General features: G+C 45.6%; 2 protein-coding genes across 5 annotated transcripts in view; one reads left to right on the plus strand and one right to left on the minus strand.

Annotated features, from left to right (window-relative positions):
• Positions 1-17,946, minus strand: part of rps6ka1 (ribosomal protein S6 kinase a, polypeptide 1) — a 377,179-nt gene that overhangs the window by 284,549 nt on the left and 74,684 nt on the right. The window lies entirely within an intron of this gene.
• Positions 4,869-15,914, plus strand: e2f2 (E2F transcription factor 2). Of its 2 annotated transcripts, none has more exons than XM_076017903.1 (7): positions 4,869-5,727; positions 11,057-11,156; positions 12,346-12,565; positions 13,258-13,419; positions 13,553-13,667; positions 13,788-13,983; positions 14,718-15,914. In XM_076017903.1, the coding sequence occupies exons 1-7, from the start codon at positions 5,443-5,445 to the stop codon at positions 14,984-14,986; spliced, it is 1,347 nt and encodes a 448-aa protein (XP_075874018.1). In that variant the 5' UTR covers positions 4,869-5,442; the 3' UTR covers positions 14,987-15,914. The 2 variants fall into 2 exon arrangements, with proteins under 2 accessions (XP_075874018.1, XP_075874017.1); XM_076017902.1 differs by having other exon boundaries at positions 4,870-5,727; positions 13,785-13,983.

Genomic DNA, 17,946 nt, shown 5'->3' on the forward strand with positions numbered 1-17,946 from the left:
TTCTCATCCCCTACTAAACACGCAGCCAGGCCCAACTTCTTACCCCTGTTTTGTTAGCGAGAAGCTAAAACTGAGCTTTTCGCAGGGGTGCTTGGAGGTTTTGTGGATAGTTCACCATGCAAGGATGCACCACCAGAGTCTGGGATGAACGTCCATGTACAGTTACACCTATACTATTACCATCAGGGGCATTAGTGTGGGCAGTATGGTGGCAAGTGCAGAGGAGCAGAGGAGGTGCTGCTGCTGCCGCTGCTGCTGCTGCTCCTGCTGCTGCTGCTCCTGCTGGTGGCCAGTAGGTGGACTTGGCACCGAGTCGCTGGAAGGTGAAGCCAAATCGGAGCAGGCTGATGGGCCTGCAGCCAGCACACGTGTGATAGCCGAACCCTGTGTTCTGTGCAGAGCAGGTGCAAAGGCCTCGTCTGCTCTCTTTTCATCCTACCCCCACTCCCCTCCCCCGCCCTCCACCCCCACTCTCCCACCCACTCCTCCCCTCCCGTCTCCTGCCTTCCCCTCCACTCTCCCTGGCTCTCTTTTGGCCCGTTTCTTCCGGGTTTAGCTCTTTGTTCTCTGTGTGATATTTTCTCCATCTCCATTTGCACCCCCATGCACGTCCCCCCTCCCCCCAACACACACACACACACACACACACACACACACACACACACACACACACAGCAGCTGCAACGCACCTCGTTTGCTCCAGATAACACATCAGCCCCGGCGTTCACAAAACTCTGTCGCGGCCGTGCCCACAGATGGCAACTTCCTGTGGTCCTGCCCAGCGATTGGTGGAGAGACTTTCAAAAAGGGGAACAGCTGGTGGTGGTGGTGGTGGCGGCGGCGGGGGGAGGAGGGGTGATGCATCGCAGAGCGTTTGCACTTTCATTTCCAGGGTTGTCCTGTTAATGCTCGCCATCCAGCAGCTGGCAGGAAACAGGCACAAAAGGCAGAGAGAGCGAGGGAGGCAGAGAACGACCTGTTCTCGATGGAGGAGGACAAAAGGCCTGTCACGTTTCCGATGATCAGGACCGATCTGCCGTGAACTATACAGGAACTGTGTCTGACAGGCAGGAGAAAGGCATTTAGAGCAGCTTGAAGTTGTTGTTGTTGTTGTTGTTGTTTGTGGGAAATTTAAATGCACCACCTTAGGATTTGGAGGACTGAACAAGTGTTGTTGTGATGACTTTTTCCTTTTATTCCAAAATGGTGAGGGTTGAAATTTGTGGGCAGAGTAATAAATACATTGAATTTATTTTTGAAATGTGGATCAAACGTTTCACTTGATTTGCCCGATCAATTTCAAAACCTCTCTTTTGAAAAACAATTGATCCAATCCTCCTCATCGTTTTTTCAGCGAGTGCTTTCTAATCTTATAAGCAGTTTCACCAGAGGACGCTGTGAACAATCCTAGTTGCCTTTTTCTCCTCATACAGGTCAGCAGATAAATTCAGTTACTCTACGTGACCGGTGGAAGCGTGTAGAGGTGTTTTCCTGTCTATATATGGACTCCAACTTCCCTTTAAACCAAATGGGATGAGCAGAGGCAGATCACGGATTCACACACATACTTGTCACATTTTATGAGCAGTACATTTTACCACTAGAGGGAGCCATTTCGCAACATACAGCTCAAAAACCGTGCTGTACTAAAGGCGTAATGATGGTTACCTGAGAGGATAGACCAGGTGTGTTTTATTCTGAAGAACACAGTGGCCTTTAAACCAGGTTTAATAAAAGGTAGATGGTTTTGTCTAAATGTGTCAAAAAGAAAAAGCTTTAATTCTTTTTTTTTCCATTCCGAGTAAACTCACTGGGGTGACTTTTAAAATATTTTTAGTGTCAGATTTTTTCATCATAACTTTTCGAATGTCCATGTTACTGTTATATCAATTGCAATCATAGAAATACCACAATTTCCTTCTTATGGACAGTATTTTTCCAGTTTGCAAAATGTTTTTATTGCTTATGTGGCAACGCAGGCTCATTGCATAGACTTTGTCAGTTTTTATTCGTGAATTTTGTTTCAGTACATACAAAAATAGACAAGGAGAAAACTTTGTTTAATAAATATCTGTTTGATAAATAAACGTTTTTGTTTTTGTTTTTTAATACTAATTTAATACAAGTTCTTAACATATCAACTGTGACCATTTACTACATACATATTCCTTCGTATAGACATTTTTCTCATCGATTAAAAAATAAATAGTCGCTCATTTTCGCTCAAACGTATATTCATGCATTTAGCATCCACATTGGCGTCCGTAGTTGGGGGAAATGACGTTACCAGGAAGTAGGCGGGGTTAGCCTCAAACCTCGAAGTAATTTGTTTTCGCTTCCCTTCTTCGTTCGCAGTTTGATGACGCATGTGGCGGTGCGACTGTGGTCGGTGGCCCCAAAATATAAACGAGTTCGTGAACGGTCGTTTATTGAGCGCGTTCACGTATCATCATGTTTGTGTCTTAAATGGACCTCACTTTCACTTTTTTTTTTTTTTTTATTACTCTACTGTTTTATGCTTAGCAGCAACAGAAAGTGATAATTGAATCATGAGTCTTTTATAAGGATAAAGATGTTACTTGACTAATAAACCCATTAAATATCACATTTCTAAAGAAGCATTTTCATGGCTGGGTTTAGATCGCCATCCTGCAGCACAGCTTTGCATGCAAACAAATAACCAACAAACCACCAATATTTTTTTTTTTTTTTAATGTGCATTACTTTTACAAACAACCAGTTCAAATTTGGCTTAGAGTCCGGCTGAAAGGAATCATCTGTGACTTCCCACAGCCTTTCTTTAAATGCATGGTTAACCTAGTGTGTGTGGGGGGGACAGCTGGTGGCCATCTGAGTTGAATACAGTAAGGGACAAAGGGTTGGGGATTGTGGCAAAAGACCACATTCTCGCCGTGACCACAAGGTGGCGATGTTGTCTGAGGAAACGCCAACCTCTGTTATCCTGCAGCATCCCATATTAAATTATATAATTTTACTATCTTCATCACAAGAGGCTGATGTCCACACTCGGTGTTTTAGCGCACACAAAAAGCAGAACAAGTCTCGGATGGGTCTTTCTCATTTCTGGAAAGTCATTGGCAGGCCAAACGTACACTTACGCAAACAACAATGTAAGTTTGCATATTATGGGACCCTAAGCATTCACCAGTAGCAGAAAAGGAGGTCGGGAGAGGTGTGTTGATTTTTTAGTTTTCAGTGTAAAAGACCTGTGATGTATTTTTAAAAGGGATTGAAATCAAATAAATAATCACCATGTGGCTTTACTTGTGTCTGCAGAATATTATTTAAATCCATATGTTGTGTTGAGGCCCACTGTCATGCCCCTTCTGCAGCTGTGACCCCATATAAGAAATTATTTATAAAGTTTAGCCTGTGTTAAAAAGTTAGTACCAGTAGTGCGAACACATCAGCATGTGTTCTTATATTTATATTAAATATTTGGTCATATGTCTCGTGGCCATGGATTTAACAGCACAACATTTTAGCTGGATTCTGATGATCAAGCTCAAGAAATAATAAATATAGTGGGAGTCTTGGAATAAAGATTTATTCTTAAAGCCTACACGGGAGGTTCTCTGTGCTCTCAAGGAGCCAACGGTTCCCATTTTGTAATGTGGCGTCAAAGAGGAAGGAGCAAAGGGTGGAGATGATTTACTGTGGGGACATCTCTGCTCAGACCTTTCTCGTCCCTGACATCTGTTGAATGTTGCAATACGTGAAATGCAAACCAAATTTCTCAACAGACGAAGGATGATTAAATCCAGCGTAATCTGAAGGCAACTGTGTCCGCTCTTCCCCTCGCCCCTTTGTCTCCGTGCTTCCTGCGTACATCATTAGACTTTGTGTTGCGCTGAATTAATGATCTCGCCCACATCGATTGTTAGCTTTAATGATACTAGACACAATATAGTTGAGACGGAGGCCGAGAGCCATGACAATAGGCTTGGGAGTCTACTTTTGCTTTGGCCAATGGGGGTCAGGTCATATGGCTGGGGGTTTGAAAGCTTCGTATGGGGGAGGGGTTGTTTTCTTTCAATATCTCCTCTGAGCCAATAAGCAAGAGTAGTACAGGCTGAATCCAATTATCATCTGCAAACTATCGTCGGCTGCACCTTGTATTGGGCTACTAGGCACTTTCATCAAGCAGAACACCACTCTGTAAACAAAGATAAGACAAAGAAAGCTCACTGTTCTGACTGCCGAGCAGATCTGTAACATTTTAAGTTACAGACTATGACCTCTTTCTGGGTCTAACTTTAACGTCAAAGTTGAGATGGTTTGAGTAAATATTTTAAAATCACAACTCAATTTTATACATGTAAAATGTTTTGTAATGATCATTTCAGTAAATGCTAATGTTACATGCTATTTCATAGATTTATATTAAAACAGCTATGGGTTTCAATAAAGTTGTGTTGTCTGAACAAAATGCCTACTACATATGAGTGCTATGTTTAAGGGGCAGACTATGAGTTTGGAGCAATGTTCAAGCTGGAGGTGAAGCTCTTAGAACTATAAAATAATGTGATGACAGCCATTATTCATTTTACTTTATATTATTTTATAATACGTCAACGTTGTGTTGACTGGTCTAAATAACAGAAAGCTAAGAGCAACACATTGTCACATATTGTCTCCATTTCAAAACCAGACACCACGAATGAACTGAGGGACAATTGCGAGACGAAGAAATGGCGCTACTGTCACTTTAAGACGAGCGGCCCCTGGGTCAGCGAACAACTGTTTATGCAAATGATGACAAGCCGAACGTGCCAGCGGCCAATCGGAGGCCGCATCTAACCGCGGGAGATCTAAATTTCGCGCGACGAAGTTTGGCGCTAAAAAAGCCTCTTGTTCCCTTGTATGGAGAGCCGAGAGGAGCTGGACGGACCGGAGGAACACACCGGCTCGGATTCTTCTGCATCACCGCCACCCACAACAAGCCGTAAATCTCCGGGAGGTACCGGACTTTTAAACGCGACTGGAAACTTTGCGCGCTGAACCCTTCAAGGCAAAACTCCGAGATTAATTCTATTTTTATACGTATATGTTAAGACTTATTTACCTAGCTTGTTTGTTATTTTAAGAACTCGTACGGCCACTTTGCACTTTTGTTAACGGACAAAGAGAAGCGAGAAGGGCCGGTCCGATCACTTTACTTTCTGAGACATTTTGACATTTTAAAACGCGCGTATATTACATTACACGTAGTCAATGCACTTATGCCTGTATAGCGTGCTCTAAGCTGCTGTTACTGTTTTATTACTACAGCCTGCAGATTATAACTCTAACTCTGCAGCGCCTCAACTCAACTCAACTCAACTCAAATCATCGATAGCCCGCAGTTCCCTTTTTCTTTTCTTTTTTTTTTCTTTTGCTCGGCTTGACCCCACATTGGTGGAGTTTACTTTGCGAAAGAAAATGATGCGGATGCCCAAAGGCGTCTCTCCGGCATCGGCACGGCAGACGGTGCCGGTGACCGCAGTGCACTGCACCCAGCGCAAGATGAAGATCCTGAGCGGCGGCGCCGTCAAGGCGGAGCTGTTCGGCACGGCGGTGTCCAGCCCGCTGATGAACTCGGTACCGGCCGGATACTTCAGCCAGATCTGCAACATTACCGCGGCGGAACAAAGAGCCAGCAGCCTGTACTCGACCCCCCACGGACCCGAAGCTAAAGCCATCAGATCATCCTCCGGGCGGCTGCCGGTAACGACAGCAGAATCTCACACATACACACACAGGGAGATGTCAGATATTGGCAAGAAGTTTCATTTTTGACTAAAGTGAAGTGCTGCACTGGGTGGGTGGGTGGGTGGGTGGGGTGGAGGTGGGGTCTTCATTTGCATTGGTACGCGTGTGTATCCGCCCTCGCAGGGACCACATTCGAATATGTTTTGACGTGATAAGCCACAGAGGAGCCATTGTGACGGCTGCTCTGTGTGTGTGTGTGTGTGTGTGTGTGTGTGTGTGTGTGTGTGTGTGTGTGTGTGTGTGTGTGTGTGTGTGTGTGTGTGTGTTCCCCTCCCTGTCTCACATCTTTTTCCCAGACACTGTGTGTGGATGTTTGATGCCTGTTGAGAGAACCCTGTGCGTCTGTCTCATTGTATTCCGGGGATAGGAGGGGTCGGGGGGCTCTATTGTAGAGTGCCCCCCGCCCACACACACACACACACACACACACACACTTTCCCCCCCAACATACACACACACAACACAGTGCGACATTAAAACAAAGCCCAGGGCTCCTCCACGTCAAGATTTTGACCCTACCACTATGTAACGCATCTCTAACCCACCTTGCTGAATCTCAATAGACAGGAAATGGAGCAGGGGTCACCTGCAGGCACCAGGTTGCCCCCCCCCCAAGGACCACATGAGTAGCCGCAGGTCTGTTTGAAAAAGAGCACATGTTGAATTGCGTCTAAAACTCAATTATATCCAACCTTGTTAAGTCACCGTTGATAATCATTGAGAACTCATCAACTTGATACGTGTCTTCACATAGATGAGTATCATTAATAATAATAATATAGAACTCAGAGAGGTTGTTATGTCAGCAGAGTCTAGCAAACTGGTGGCCCTTCGTATGACTCAGGACCCATGAAGTAGCTCTCAGTGCCAGAAAGGTTGGTGACTCCTGAAATGGAGTGACACAGCAACCTCCCCCACCACCACCATGTTCTTGTTCCCACCCGTGTGACAGCTGCCTCGTTCGCACCTGGCGGCAGGCGACACACGTGACCCAACCTGCTGCTGCTCCTCACCTGCCGCCGCTCGTTCGACCCCCGTCCCGTCCCCTCCCCTGCCTCGTTCCAAACCTCCCAGGCCGCCGCCGCTGTCGTGTTGCATTTAGGCGAGGTGGCTTACTGGGTTAGGGGTGAGAGGCGGCGCTGGGTCTCCAAATCTCATGTTAACCCCGTGCCCTTGGATCCTCCGCGCACTAATAGCTCCCCTGCAAGAGGATTAGCCGGCTGTAAGTAAAGTGAGAAGCGGGCTGCCACCTGCCTTTGTTGTGTTTCGCATGACCACCATCAATTCTTTTTTGCCAACGCACGGCCAACTAACTTCCAGTCTCTGACGGAGTCACACGGCAGCCAGTTATGCCAAAACACGTTTCAATGGAAATGAATAGAGGAAGGCGAGACGTGCAAAAATTCCACCAAGGTGTTTCCAATTCATTTCAAAGTCTCTTCTCATCATTTCCGTCGCAATTCTTTACATCGCACTCATTACGAAATCGTGAGAGGGGTTGCACCGCCAAAAAAATCTCTGAGGGGCAGGTTTCAGAAGACCCGAAGTTCCCTCCTTGTGAAACCTGATTCGTTAATTTCTTTCATGAACTTTCATGTTCAAGGGAAAAAATAAACTAAACAAAAAAAAACCTTTGCGTCAGCAGCGCTGAGTCACTTTGGGCCAAAGTCCCAATCCTGCCAAACATCACAAAAAAAAAAAATGTAATTCCTAAACTGTATAATGAGAATGAGAGCTTATTTCCTATGCATATAGACACACCTGTCACAACCATAAAGGTCAGTGGAGCGCGAGTATTTAAAAAAAACACCTGGGGAACAAGTTAATGGTTCACGCAGCGTGGATCATTTTAGCCAAAGTGCTCTTCCGATCACTGTCACAATAGTAAACCAGTGACCCTCACGTGGCCATTAACCAGGATCATTGAGAACGTCTCGCTTCCGCTTCCTCTCGGTTTGACTGCAAATGTCAATGTGTGACAGGCAGGCAGGCAGGCAGGCAGGCACTCCTCCCCCTCCTTCCGGCAAATCCAAAGTCTGAGGTGATCTCTCTCTCTCGCCGAGGCCTGCGTCACGTCCCGCCCTCTGCAGCTGAATGACATTGTGTGTCTCTTTCAGATCCGAATGATAATAAGATGCCGGACTTTGGATTGGATCCGCATAACATCAGCCCGAAACAGTTTCCCTTTTCATTCCCCGCTTATGTCACATGGCACATGGCTGAATTCCATTAAAACAAAAACTTCTTGTATGAACGTAATTACAGAAGAGTCCTGCAATACACTAAGCGCGATGACGTTAGCAGACACGCAGCGGTGAAAGCGGAGGGGGTGCAGCTTGGGTTTGGTGCGTGGACACGGAACTCAATGCCGATTGCTTCCGCGACGTCCCGCGTCAAAAAACATGGTGTCATCCCGCTAATTTTAGTGGATCAGAGCCTTAACAAATCGGTGATGCGTCTATGGTACAATGACTACATAATTTGTTTGATTTTTTTTCATCTAATCGGACTCCTCTCCTGGTCGCAGTTTACATGGAGCTGAGAAAATCGCATTATTGACGGGAACGCGTCCTCCTCCCCCACACTAGGGGGCGGTATGAGTCTTTTCAGCGCGTTAACTTTTCGGTTAACCTCTTTGGTCGCACAATAACAAAACAACTGGAGCGCGATACCTATCGTGGAATGATCATATGTCCGCAAAGACGCTTGAATAATTTGACGATACCCCTACTAGTACATTCAGTGGCCAGTTCCTCTCCACCGTCCCAGACAGTTGACCCAGCAGCTCCCAGCACAACTACCACCCTACCATTCACCTTGTTTACAGCAGCCCTGGAGCGTTGTGTCAGTGCTCAATAGGTTGACAGCTTTGCATTTCAAAGCAGCTTCAATTCCTTTTACAACAACCACCTACAAGCAAAACAGAAATAAAAGGAAAATGCAGATCCAACTCCCACCTCACTACCTGAAGCAATCCCAACAGGCATTGTTCACTACACTCCAGCCCCGGGGGTGTGGTGGCCAGATATTTGTGCACGGCGTAGGCCATATTTGCAGGCGTACTGTAACTTGCCCTCAACTGGAGTGAGAGACTACCCCAGTGGGTCGAAGTTCCCTTTGTTTGGCTACGGGCTAGCCAGGGTCTGTCACGTGACTCGCAAAAAGAAACACAGGCGTGATGAAATCTTGTGGGAACGAGCGGAGGAATGCGTGCCAGACGGAGGCGGATCACGTACAGAACATTTTGACGGGCGGGACCTGGCCGCCCGGCAGGGCGAGGTCATGGCGAACGTTAGCTTAGCGACGCTACGAGACGATGAGATACAAAAAAATGGCCAGTTTTCCCCTGGATACTTTTTGCATAAACAACTGATTGCTTTCTAATTCTATGTATCTATATGTGTATGTATGTATGTATGTATGTATATATGTATATATGTATATCTATATATGTATATATATAGATAGATATATATATACTGTATATATATATATAGATATATATATGTATATATATATATATATATATCTGTATATATACATTTAAAGCTTTTTATGCAGCCAATGTGCATTTCCCTCTCTTCCAGCTCCTCACAACACATACAGGATGTTTCTCATTCAGCTTGTGGTTTGCATACTATGGGTGACTTCGTGCAGAACTCATGCGTGAATTGAGGCCCCGAGCTCTGGTCCTATACAGCGCAGCTGCAGGGGCGAAAACACTGTTTGTTCTGCTCAGACGAGAAGTCGTTCCTCATCCGGTTGCTGGGCCTCTGCGATGAAATAACAAACTGAGAAACAGTTTGAACCTGTGCAACTCAATTTGATGAAATCAGGCTCCCGTTAATAATCACAATCAAATCAACCGGGACCAGCTGAATGTATCAAGACTAAGATAATGAAAACGGAAAGTGACAAAGACGGCGAGCAATTTGGAATTGCTTATTAATATTGACACTTAATATTACAGTGGATTATAAAATGAATGGGATGGCAATGCAAGGCCATCTGATGCCTCCCTTCCTTAGTGCTGTGGGAGAGCAACTGTCCATTTCTCAATCTGATGCAAGCTACAGGCAACATAAGTTTACAATGTTATGCCATCTTAAATGCTCAAGGTGGTACATGAACATTATTGTTTGACCAGCACTTCACTGGCACAGACAGGCGACGCCTGACGCTTGCTAGCAGACTGCTAGTGGCCAAAAGGCCAAAACTCAAGAAAAAAAAAAGAAAAAGTAACCACGTGCGTTTGGACACGCGTTTGCCGATAGAAGCCAGCCGGCGCTGTGCAAAGTGTCCCAACGCGTGGCGTGCTGCTGGGATCAGAACGGGCCTCCGTCAAACAGAGTTGCACACACTCGCCGCGGCGCTCCAGATGTCGCCGGTCAACAGGTGGACGAGTCAGTGAGCGCGCGAGCACAATGGCCGCCTTCACCACGGCCACGCTGACTCAGCCGCATGTAATTTGTCACTTCTGTCGACTCCCAAAAAAAAAAAAAAAAAAGGCCCCGTTCTCGAAGGCAAGTTTGTGGGAAGGGTATTTAAGCAGAAAGACTAAAAAGTAATGACTGCATCACTGGAGACAGTGCTGAGGGGATTCAACTGCACACTGAAAACCACCAAGGGTAATCAAGAGTTCAGTTATATGAGGAAACCCGTCCACAAAGCTTTGATGAAGGTAGTTTTGCATAATATGGGACCTTTAGAAGTAACTTGGTCTTGAACGTGAAGTGGGCCAACTGTGTTTGTTTCAGTTTCACTCACAGTTGGCTCCAGCACACAAGTAGGTCAGTTAAAAAAAAAAAAAAACAGTGGTCACTTGTGTGTGGGTGTGCGTTTGTCCTCAGTAGTTCGAGGCTTAAGTGAGTTCAATCATTTCCCTACTACACGCACACACACACACACACACACACACACTTGCATTTGAAGGGCTTTGTTCCTGCACTTGAATCGTTGGCACATTTACGACACTTTCCAACAACCCCCCCCACCCCCGTCGTTTAGCACTTTGATGCCTCTTGTTTCGCAGAGGGGCTGAACTCACCCTGCGCACTTCATTCCCATGATTCAGCCTTCAGCTCACCATTATTTGAAGTCAGTGGCTGAACTGAAAGGATGAAATATTCCAGCAGACAGCAGCCGAACTCGACAGGGGTCAATCTGGGGGAATACAGAATGACAGAGTGATTGTTGAGATAAAATAAAGATAATAATAGTTGTGTTGTCGCTGTTTTTGAAGTGTTCTTTCTGACTGGCCGTATTGTGCTCTCCCCTCTTGAAGGCGAAACGGAAGTTGGATCTGGAGGACCCCGTTTACCTGCCAGAGTTCCGAACACCAAAGGGAAAATGCAGCGTTGCAGCCAGGATGCCAAGTCCAAAAAGTGAGTGCAGACACACGGTGTGTTCGGCTAATATCCACCACCCGACCGCAAACCAGCCACTGCACAGTCTTTTGATAGAAAAACGGAATCAATTCTGGGGCAGGTTCACATGTTGACATGGAGTGCTTAGGGACCTGCAAAGCTGACATTCTTAGAGTTTTCACTTTACCAGAGTGAAAGATCCAGGAGGAGAGACGTTGTGGGAGGCGGCAAGAGCGGCTGAATCCATCAAAGATTAAAAAGAACATTGAGTTTGTTCCTGCCGGCCACCGTCTTCCTGAATAAATCATCCTGAGCTTTTGCCTGCGCTGTTCACCGCGTGATCAGCCATCATCATTTGTTGCTCTTTGCCCGAGAAGCTAATTATCTTCCGTGGTTATAAAGGTTTTATAACCACAGAGGATAATGTCCTAATGGCCTTGTGTCCTTGATTTATTTCCTCCGAGATGACGCTAACCAACCTAACTCCCACGTTAATTAGCCTATGTGTGCTCAGTTGGATAGGATATGCAAACAACGTTGCTCTACAGTCAATTTAGCTTTTACGTATTTGTAAAAGCTTTTTTACTTTACTTTTTTTGACAAGACTGTTTACAGTTTTACTGAATTTTGTGATATTTTCAGCATGATTAATCTGATAGCTTGACGGGCATAGCAACTTTAGCCATGGAGCGCAGCTGAGCAAAGACACACTTTGTTAAACCTTTGGTATTAAAAAGAAAAGTTGAGGCGATCACAGCGTTTCACTCGACAAAGCTGTTTTTTAAGGACTCGACTGGCAGTAAAAACAGGAGGTCCTCATTCGGAATAAACGAAAAAAGGTGCGAGTTTGCCAAAAGCAGCGCTGCAGCGTGGCTTGTGCTTAGCTAAAGCAACACTTTGGTTAATTGTGCAAGTGACAAATTCCTGCCATTTTTAAGAGCGGCAAACTCCCAAGCCGAGACGCAGTGAAAGGGGTCAGTGTGATGCTAATTGGATGCAGCAGTGCAATAAATAGTTGCGGCGGAAGGCTGTGGGTAGGTGCTGGCAGTTATTGTGTGTGGGACAAATGGTGAAAGCCACACTCTCACTAAATGTGAAGAAAGCAATCCGACTGAATTAAAGAAGGGAAAACAAATACTTCAACCACATGGCAGGAAAACGCCGGCTTTATCTCACATGTCTGCACCGCCTGCTCCGTTTCCTGCAGCTCCAAAGTCTCCCGGGGAGCGGACGCGCTACGACACTTCCCTTGGCCTGCTGACCAAGAAGTTTGTGGGCCTGATTGCCGAGTCACCCAACGGCGTCCTGGACCTGAACTGGGCCACTGAGGTCCTGGAGGTCCAGAAGAGACGAATTTACGACATCACAAATGTCCTGGAGGGCGTCCAGCTCATCCGGAAGAAGTCCAAGAACAACATCCAGTGGCTGTGAGTACAGACAGTAGCCTCAGATGGATGTAAAGGGCCGCTCTTTTTTTGACAGTGGTGGAAAAAAGTTTTTGGACAACTGCATTTGTGATGTAATGTATTGCGCTTCAGATTCAGTCTCAGGTGTGCAGGATATTTTAGTGCCGTCATGGGCATTGACTCACAAGCTGATGATGACCTCCCTTGCAACACATCCACAGTGAAAGAACACAAGAACTACAAGAATTTAGTTTTCTTATTTTCACTCATCAACAATAAACAATAATTTCAAAATTGTTTCTGAGCCTCTGATGCAGCCAAATTCTCTGGCAAATATTTATTGACAATAATTGGGATTATGTCACATTTGTCGGTCTAGTAATCTGCCCCCTGCATGTTGTCGGGGGACACTGCATTTTTGCAAAAATAACATGAAAGGAGCTATATTTGAATTTTAGATAAAGAAAATTTTGCTTCTGCAAAATTTTCTTCTTCTGCGGCAGAAGAAGAAGAAGAAGAAGAAAATTTTGCTATGTACATATACATACAATACATATATGTATATACACACACACACACACACACACACACACACACACACACACACACACACACTATATATATAATTATCAAATAAGAGTTCTTTGTTTGAATTCTGTCACGTTGTGCATTCTAGTTTGTTTTTCATAATAAGTGTATTTGTCTCTCTGTAGGGTTGGCGACGTGTTTGAGGGAGGCGCCGGGGGAGGACAGAAGGCGTGCGCCCTGAGGAAAGAGCTCAGCGACCTGGGCAGAGTGGAGAAGTCCCTGGACGAGCTGATCCAGTCCAGCACGGCGCAGCTCAAACAGCTGACGGAATTTGAGGACAACAAGAGATATCCTTTTACACTGGCCCGCTTCCTCCGTGTCGCGGTCCGTCCGTCCGTCCGTCCATCCTAGCATCTGGGTCATAGCAGAACGCCATCCTAGCATCTGGCAAGGTTTTTGAGCCTTAACCCTGCGCTGCACGCTGGGCTACGTGACGTACCAGGACCTCCGCTCCATCGCCAGCCTGCGGGACCAGACGGTCATCGCCGTCAAGGCTCCTGCAGACACCAAGCTGGAGGTTCCGGACACAGCGGGGGTGAGGGACTCTTTACAAAGCTCCTGGCCGTCTTTCTGAACCTAGGTTTTAAAAAAAAGGCGTTGTGAGAAATGTTGCTGACTTTGTACTGCTTCTTGCATTCTCATTTCTCTGCAGCAGGGGTCACTGCAGATCTATTTGAAGAGCAAAAACGGCCCCATTGAGGTCTACCTGTGTCCAGAGGAGGGCCTGGAGGACGCCAGCCCGGTGAAAAGCGCCTTGACTCCCAAAAAGGAGTTCCAGCAACCGCTCTGCCTCACCAGCACGGCCTCAACAGCGCCCCCTAGCTGCAGCATCAAAGAGGAGTCTGCTGAATGTATGAGCTTGGCACATTTTATTATTCCATCCATCCATTTTCCATACCCGCTTAGTCCCGAGGTCAGGGTCACGGGGGTCTGCTGGAGCCTATCCCAGCTGTCTTAGGGCAAAGGCAGGGGACACCCTGGACAAGTCGCCAGTTCATCGCAGGGCCACATAGAAACAGACAACCATTCACACTCACATGCACACCTACGGACAATTTAGAATGTTCAATTGACCTCACATGCATGTTTTTGGAGTGTGGGAGGAAGCCGGAGAACCCGGAGAGAACCCACGCAGACACAGGGAGAACATGCAAACTCCACACAGAAAGGTCCCAGGTCCGGGCCCCGGAATCGAACCCACGACCTTCTGGCTGTGAGGCGGCAGCGCTAACCACTGCGCCACCGTGTCGCCATTTTATTATTCATAATAATAATAATAATAATAATGATAATAATACATTTTTATAATGCGCTTTTTGAAGCGCTCAAAGACACTTTACAAAAAAGAAAAGACATAAAAAAGTTAAAACACATCAGAATAAAATTTACAGTTAAGATACTGAGTAACAATTGTAGTTAATAAGTAACATGAAAAGTAATTAAACATAATTAAACATTAACAGCAGATTATTAGTACTATTCTTTATCACAACTATAGAAAACACCTTTCAAAACAGAGCATCTTAAATGGAACCTAAATTGTTGTAATAATGAAACATTATTTTCCCCTCTGCTCCCTCCGCAGCCGCTGTGGCAGCAGCTGCATTAGCAGCAGCAGCAGCTCCAGCCTCCGGCTCCTCCATGCTGGACGTCGAGGGTCTGCTGGGTTTGCCCCCCAGCCTGCTGCAGATCACCGAGGACCAGCTGCCCTCCACCTCCTTCGCCGCCGACCCCAGCACCCCCTTTGTCAGTTTCTCCCCGCCCCTGGACCACGACGACTACCTGTGGAGCCTGGAGGACGGCGAGGGCGTGTCGGACTTCTTCGACACCTACGACCTCGGGGACCTGTTGTAGAGCCGGGAGGGGGTGGGGTCAAGGGTCAGGGTCTGGGTCAGGGAGGGGAGGGGAACAAATGGGGATGGGTTGGGTATTTAACTGAATGCCTTACTGAGGTAGGAAACATTACACTATGAAGCCATTACTTTTTTTTATGTTTGGTTATTGTTAAGGAGGAGTTTCCCTTCTTTTATTTTATTGTGGTATTAAAACAATTGTATGTATAATTGTAATGAAAAAAGAGAGTATCAGTCTTAGACGTTGGGGTTGTTGGCTCTTGTTATGTCGCCCCAAACTGTTAGGAAATACTGATTATTATTAATAGGAGTTGTTCCTTGTTTTCTGTTGATCATAAGTTAATATGCATTTCACATCACCAGCAATGTGTTTACACTTTGTGACAACTCAGGGTTGTTGTTGTTGTTGTTGTTTTTTAATTTTAATTATTCGTTTGTTTGTTTTTTTTCTTCCTTTCTTTTCCAAAGTTAAAACACGTGTGCCAGTCCTTTAGCCAATAGGGGGCAGTCTTGTACTACGCCAGCTTTAACTGCTATGCAGCTCCACAGGATTGAATCACTGGTCGGGAGTCGGCGGAGAATCAGAACTCAGGGTGTGTCTCTGCACTGACCACGTCAAGCTGTGAATAATCGCTAACTGTTCATCCGCGACATCACCCGCATCTTCTTCTGTTTGGATGTCTCAAAAGCGCTACTGTTGCTCCTGTCTTACCGGGCTTTGTGTCACCTGCCTCAAGCCTTACATACTGAGCCAGCCAGGGTTGTTGCCTTGTATTGTCAAAACTCTTGTTTGGTTCTGGCAGCTTGTTTTCAAATCCAGGTTCTCCCCTGTTAATGGGATTTTGTCAGATTTTTTAACAGAAGATATTTTTGATGCAGTGATGGAAAAGCTCTGATGGTATTTCTCTGGAAAGAAACCCCGCGCTCCCCCCCCCCCCCCCCCCCCGAAAAAAAAATAAATGTAACGCAGCATCCCAGCTGCAGGGCTTTATTTATGTAATTAAGGTTTAATTAGAGTGCTGATGTTGATGTAACGGACGGAGTGAGGAGATTTTAACTTCTCTAAATTTTAGTTTTATACATTTGTATGACTTCATGGTTGAGCAGCGCATTTGCTGTTTGTTTATACTGAATTGTTGGACATGGTTGTAAATTTACATTTGGTGCTGATGTATTTTTTTTATTATGGTGGCTTTACCTCTACATTGCAGAGATAAGCTAAGTGCCCTGTCTTGAACAAAAACTTGAATTGTGTGTTGTTGTGAAAGAATTTGCCAGCATGGGTATTTGATGCGTGCATGCGTGTGTGTGTGTGTCTGTGTGTTTTGACATTGTAGAATGAGGATATTTTGAATTAGGTTGTTGTTGTTTTTTTTTCAGAGGCATATTTTTTTTTTTTTGTATTTGTACATAATTTTGTATTTATGTTATTTCTGTGATTTCATTTGATAGAGGCCTTTTCCAAAGGGGAAAAGGTTTGTTTGACATGCAGCACTTCATATTTTTCTTTGAAATATTGTGTGAACTGTTTGGGAAATACTAAATAAATACGGAAGCCATGACTTTACACTTTGAAATGTCTCTTAGTGTTGCGTTACACCGTACCGGGAACCTGTCGCGTGATAACGAACGTGAGGTGCTACGAACACAGTAAAAATGACAAATATTAACAAATCACATTCAACTCTTTGTGTTTGCTTGAATAGAAATTAACATTCCAGCCTGGTAACTTAACATGCCTAGTAAGGGTCACTTTAACAGGAAGTGACATTTGACCAATGCACAGAAACTTTGCAGACGATGACACTGAATGAGTTATACACGCAGACAGGTAGACAAAAAGCACACATCATTCCTGATTGGTCGGTTGCGCTGGCAACAAGCAGACAAAAGGGAGTAAATCATAGAGACGACTGTAGGGGTCACAGTTCAGTGGGTCACTGGGGAGAAGCTCGGAAAAAGAGGCCCATGCACTGAAATGAGTAACATATTTGCGTGTAATATGCGGCTAATGCGTGCATTTGTCATTATTACAAGGGATTACACGTTTTCAGCCCTGATGAATGTCCAGGCTCTTATTTCCATCGGCTAAATCACTCAGTCCTTCCCGACGCTGAAGTAGCTCTCAAATAAAGTCGCCATCCCGCTACGCAGACTCCTGTTTTCCGCCTCTTAACTTAACTTCAGGCGTCGATTGGCTTCGAGTGTTGTCGCCGGAGGGTTTAACAAGGCGTCATAAATTAAAACAGCACGCACATTCTAATAGCTCAGATGTGTAGGCGCGCTCAGGTATCTAATTAGCGGAGCGCCTCGTCCGTTCCACATCACACCCTGACAATGGCTGCTTTGACAGGGGCCCGCAGTAAATGCTGATGATTGAACTTTAGATTGGCCAAACACTGGAGGAAAAAGGCAGCCTGGCGCAAGTGAAGTGACAGCTCATCAAGTGACAGCGTCGAGCCTTGGTTGAAACACTGGGTCTTTGTCGAGGGGGAAATAATGGCCGGCTTATTTTCATCAAATGCGAGAGCAATTTAGTGAGAGTGCTGTGTTTGCCCAAGACACAACACAATCTTTATTTGCAAACCACTGGCAGCTCCGGCACGGCCAACAGCTGCCTGAAAGGGTTTCTTTTAGAGTGAAAGGCAGTGAGTCGGTGCATATTTTTTAAGCACGGCAACAGACTCAATGGTTGTATGTTCAGCGATTATCACTGTTTTACATCTGCTTTGGCTTTTACATAATATAGGGTTTCGGCAGATGGTGAATCACAAACAAGTTTAAGCGCTGTCTGGATTTTTTTTTTACTTTTTTCAACATTTACTGCAGCAACGCAGAAGAGGATGACGGTGGGAGGGTGCAGGTTTCCTAATGTCACGGAAATGAGACAGCTACGTCAGCCGAGCCAAGGATGGCATCACTGTCGCAGCTTTTTATCCAATAGGGGTTCCTCAGGGTTCC

The sequence above is a fragment of the Nelusetta ayraudi genome, unplaced genomic scaffold, assembly GCF_046127955.1.
Source record: "Nelusetta ayraudi isolate G7.1 ecotype Tasmania unplaced genomic scaffold, CSIRO-AGI_Nayr_v1 ptg000007l, whole genome shotgun sequence".
NCBI lineage: Eukaryota > Metazoa > Chordata > Actinopteri > Tetraodontiformes > Monacanthidae > Nelusetta > Nelusetta ayraudi.

What these genes read in the sequence shown, in the direction of transcription:
- e2f2 (XM_076017902.1), top strand. Translation starts at nt 5,443, where the DNA reads ATGATGCGGATGCCCAAAGGCGTCTCTCCGGCATCGGCACGGCAGACG. An exon ending in GAATTTGAGGACAACAAGAG is followed by an intron (nt 13,420 to 13,552) that starts ATATCCTTTTAC and finishes CCTGCGCTGCAC; the next exon opens with GCTGGGCTACGTGACGTACC. An exon ending in AGGTTCCGGACACAGCGGGG is followed by an intron (nt 13,668 to 13,784) that starts GTGAGGGACTCT and finishes ATTTCTCTGCAG; the next exon opens with CAGGGGTCACTGCAGATCTA.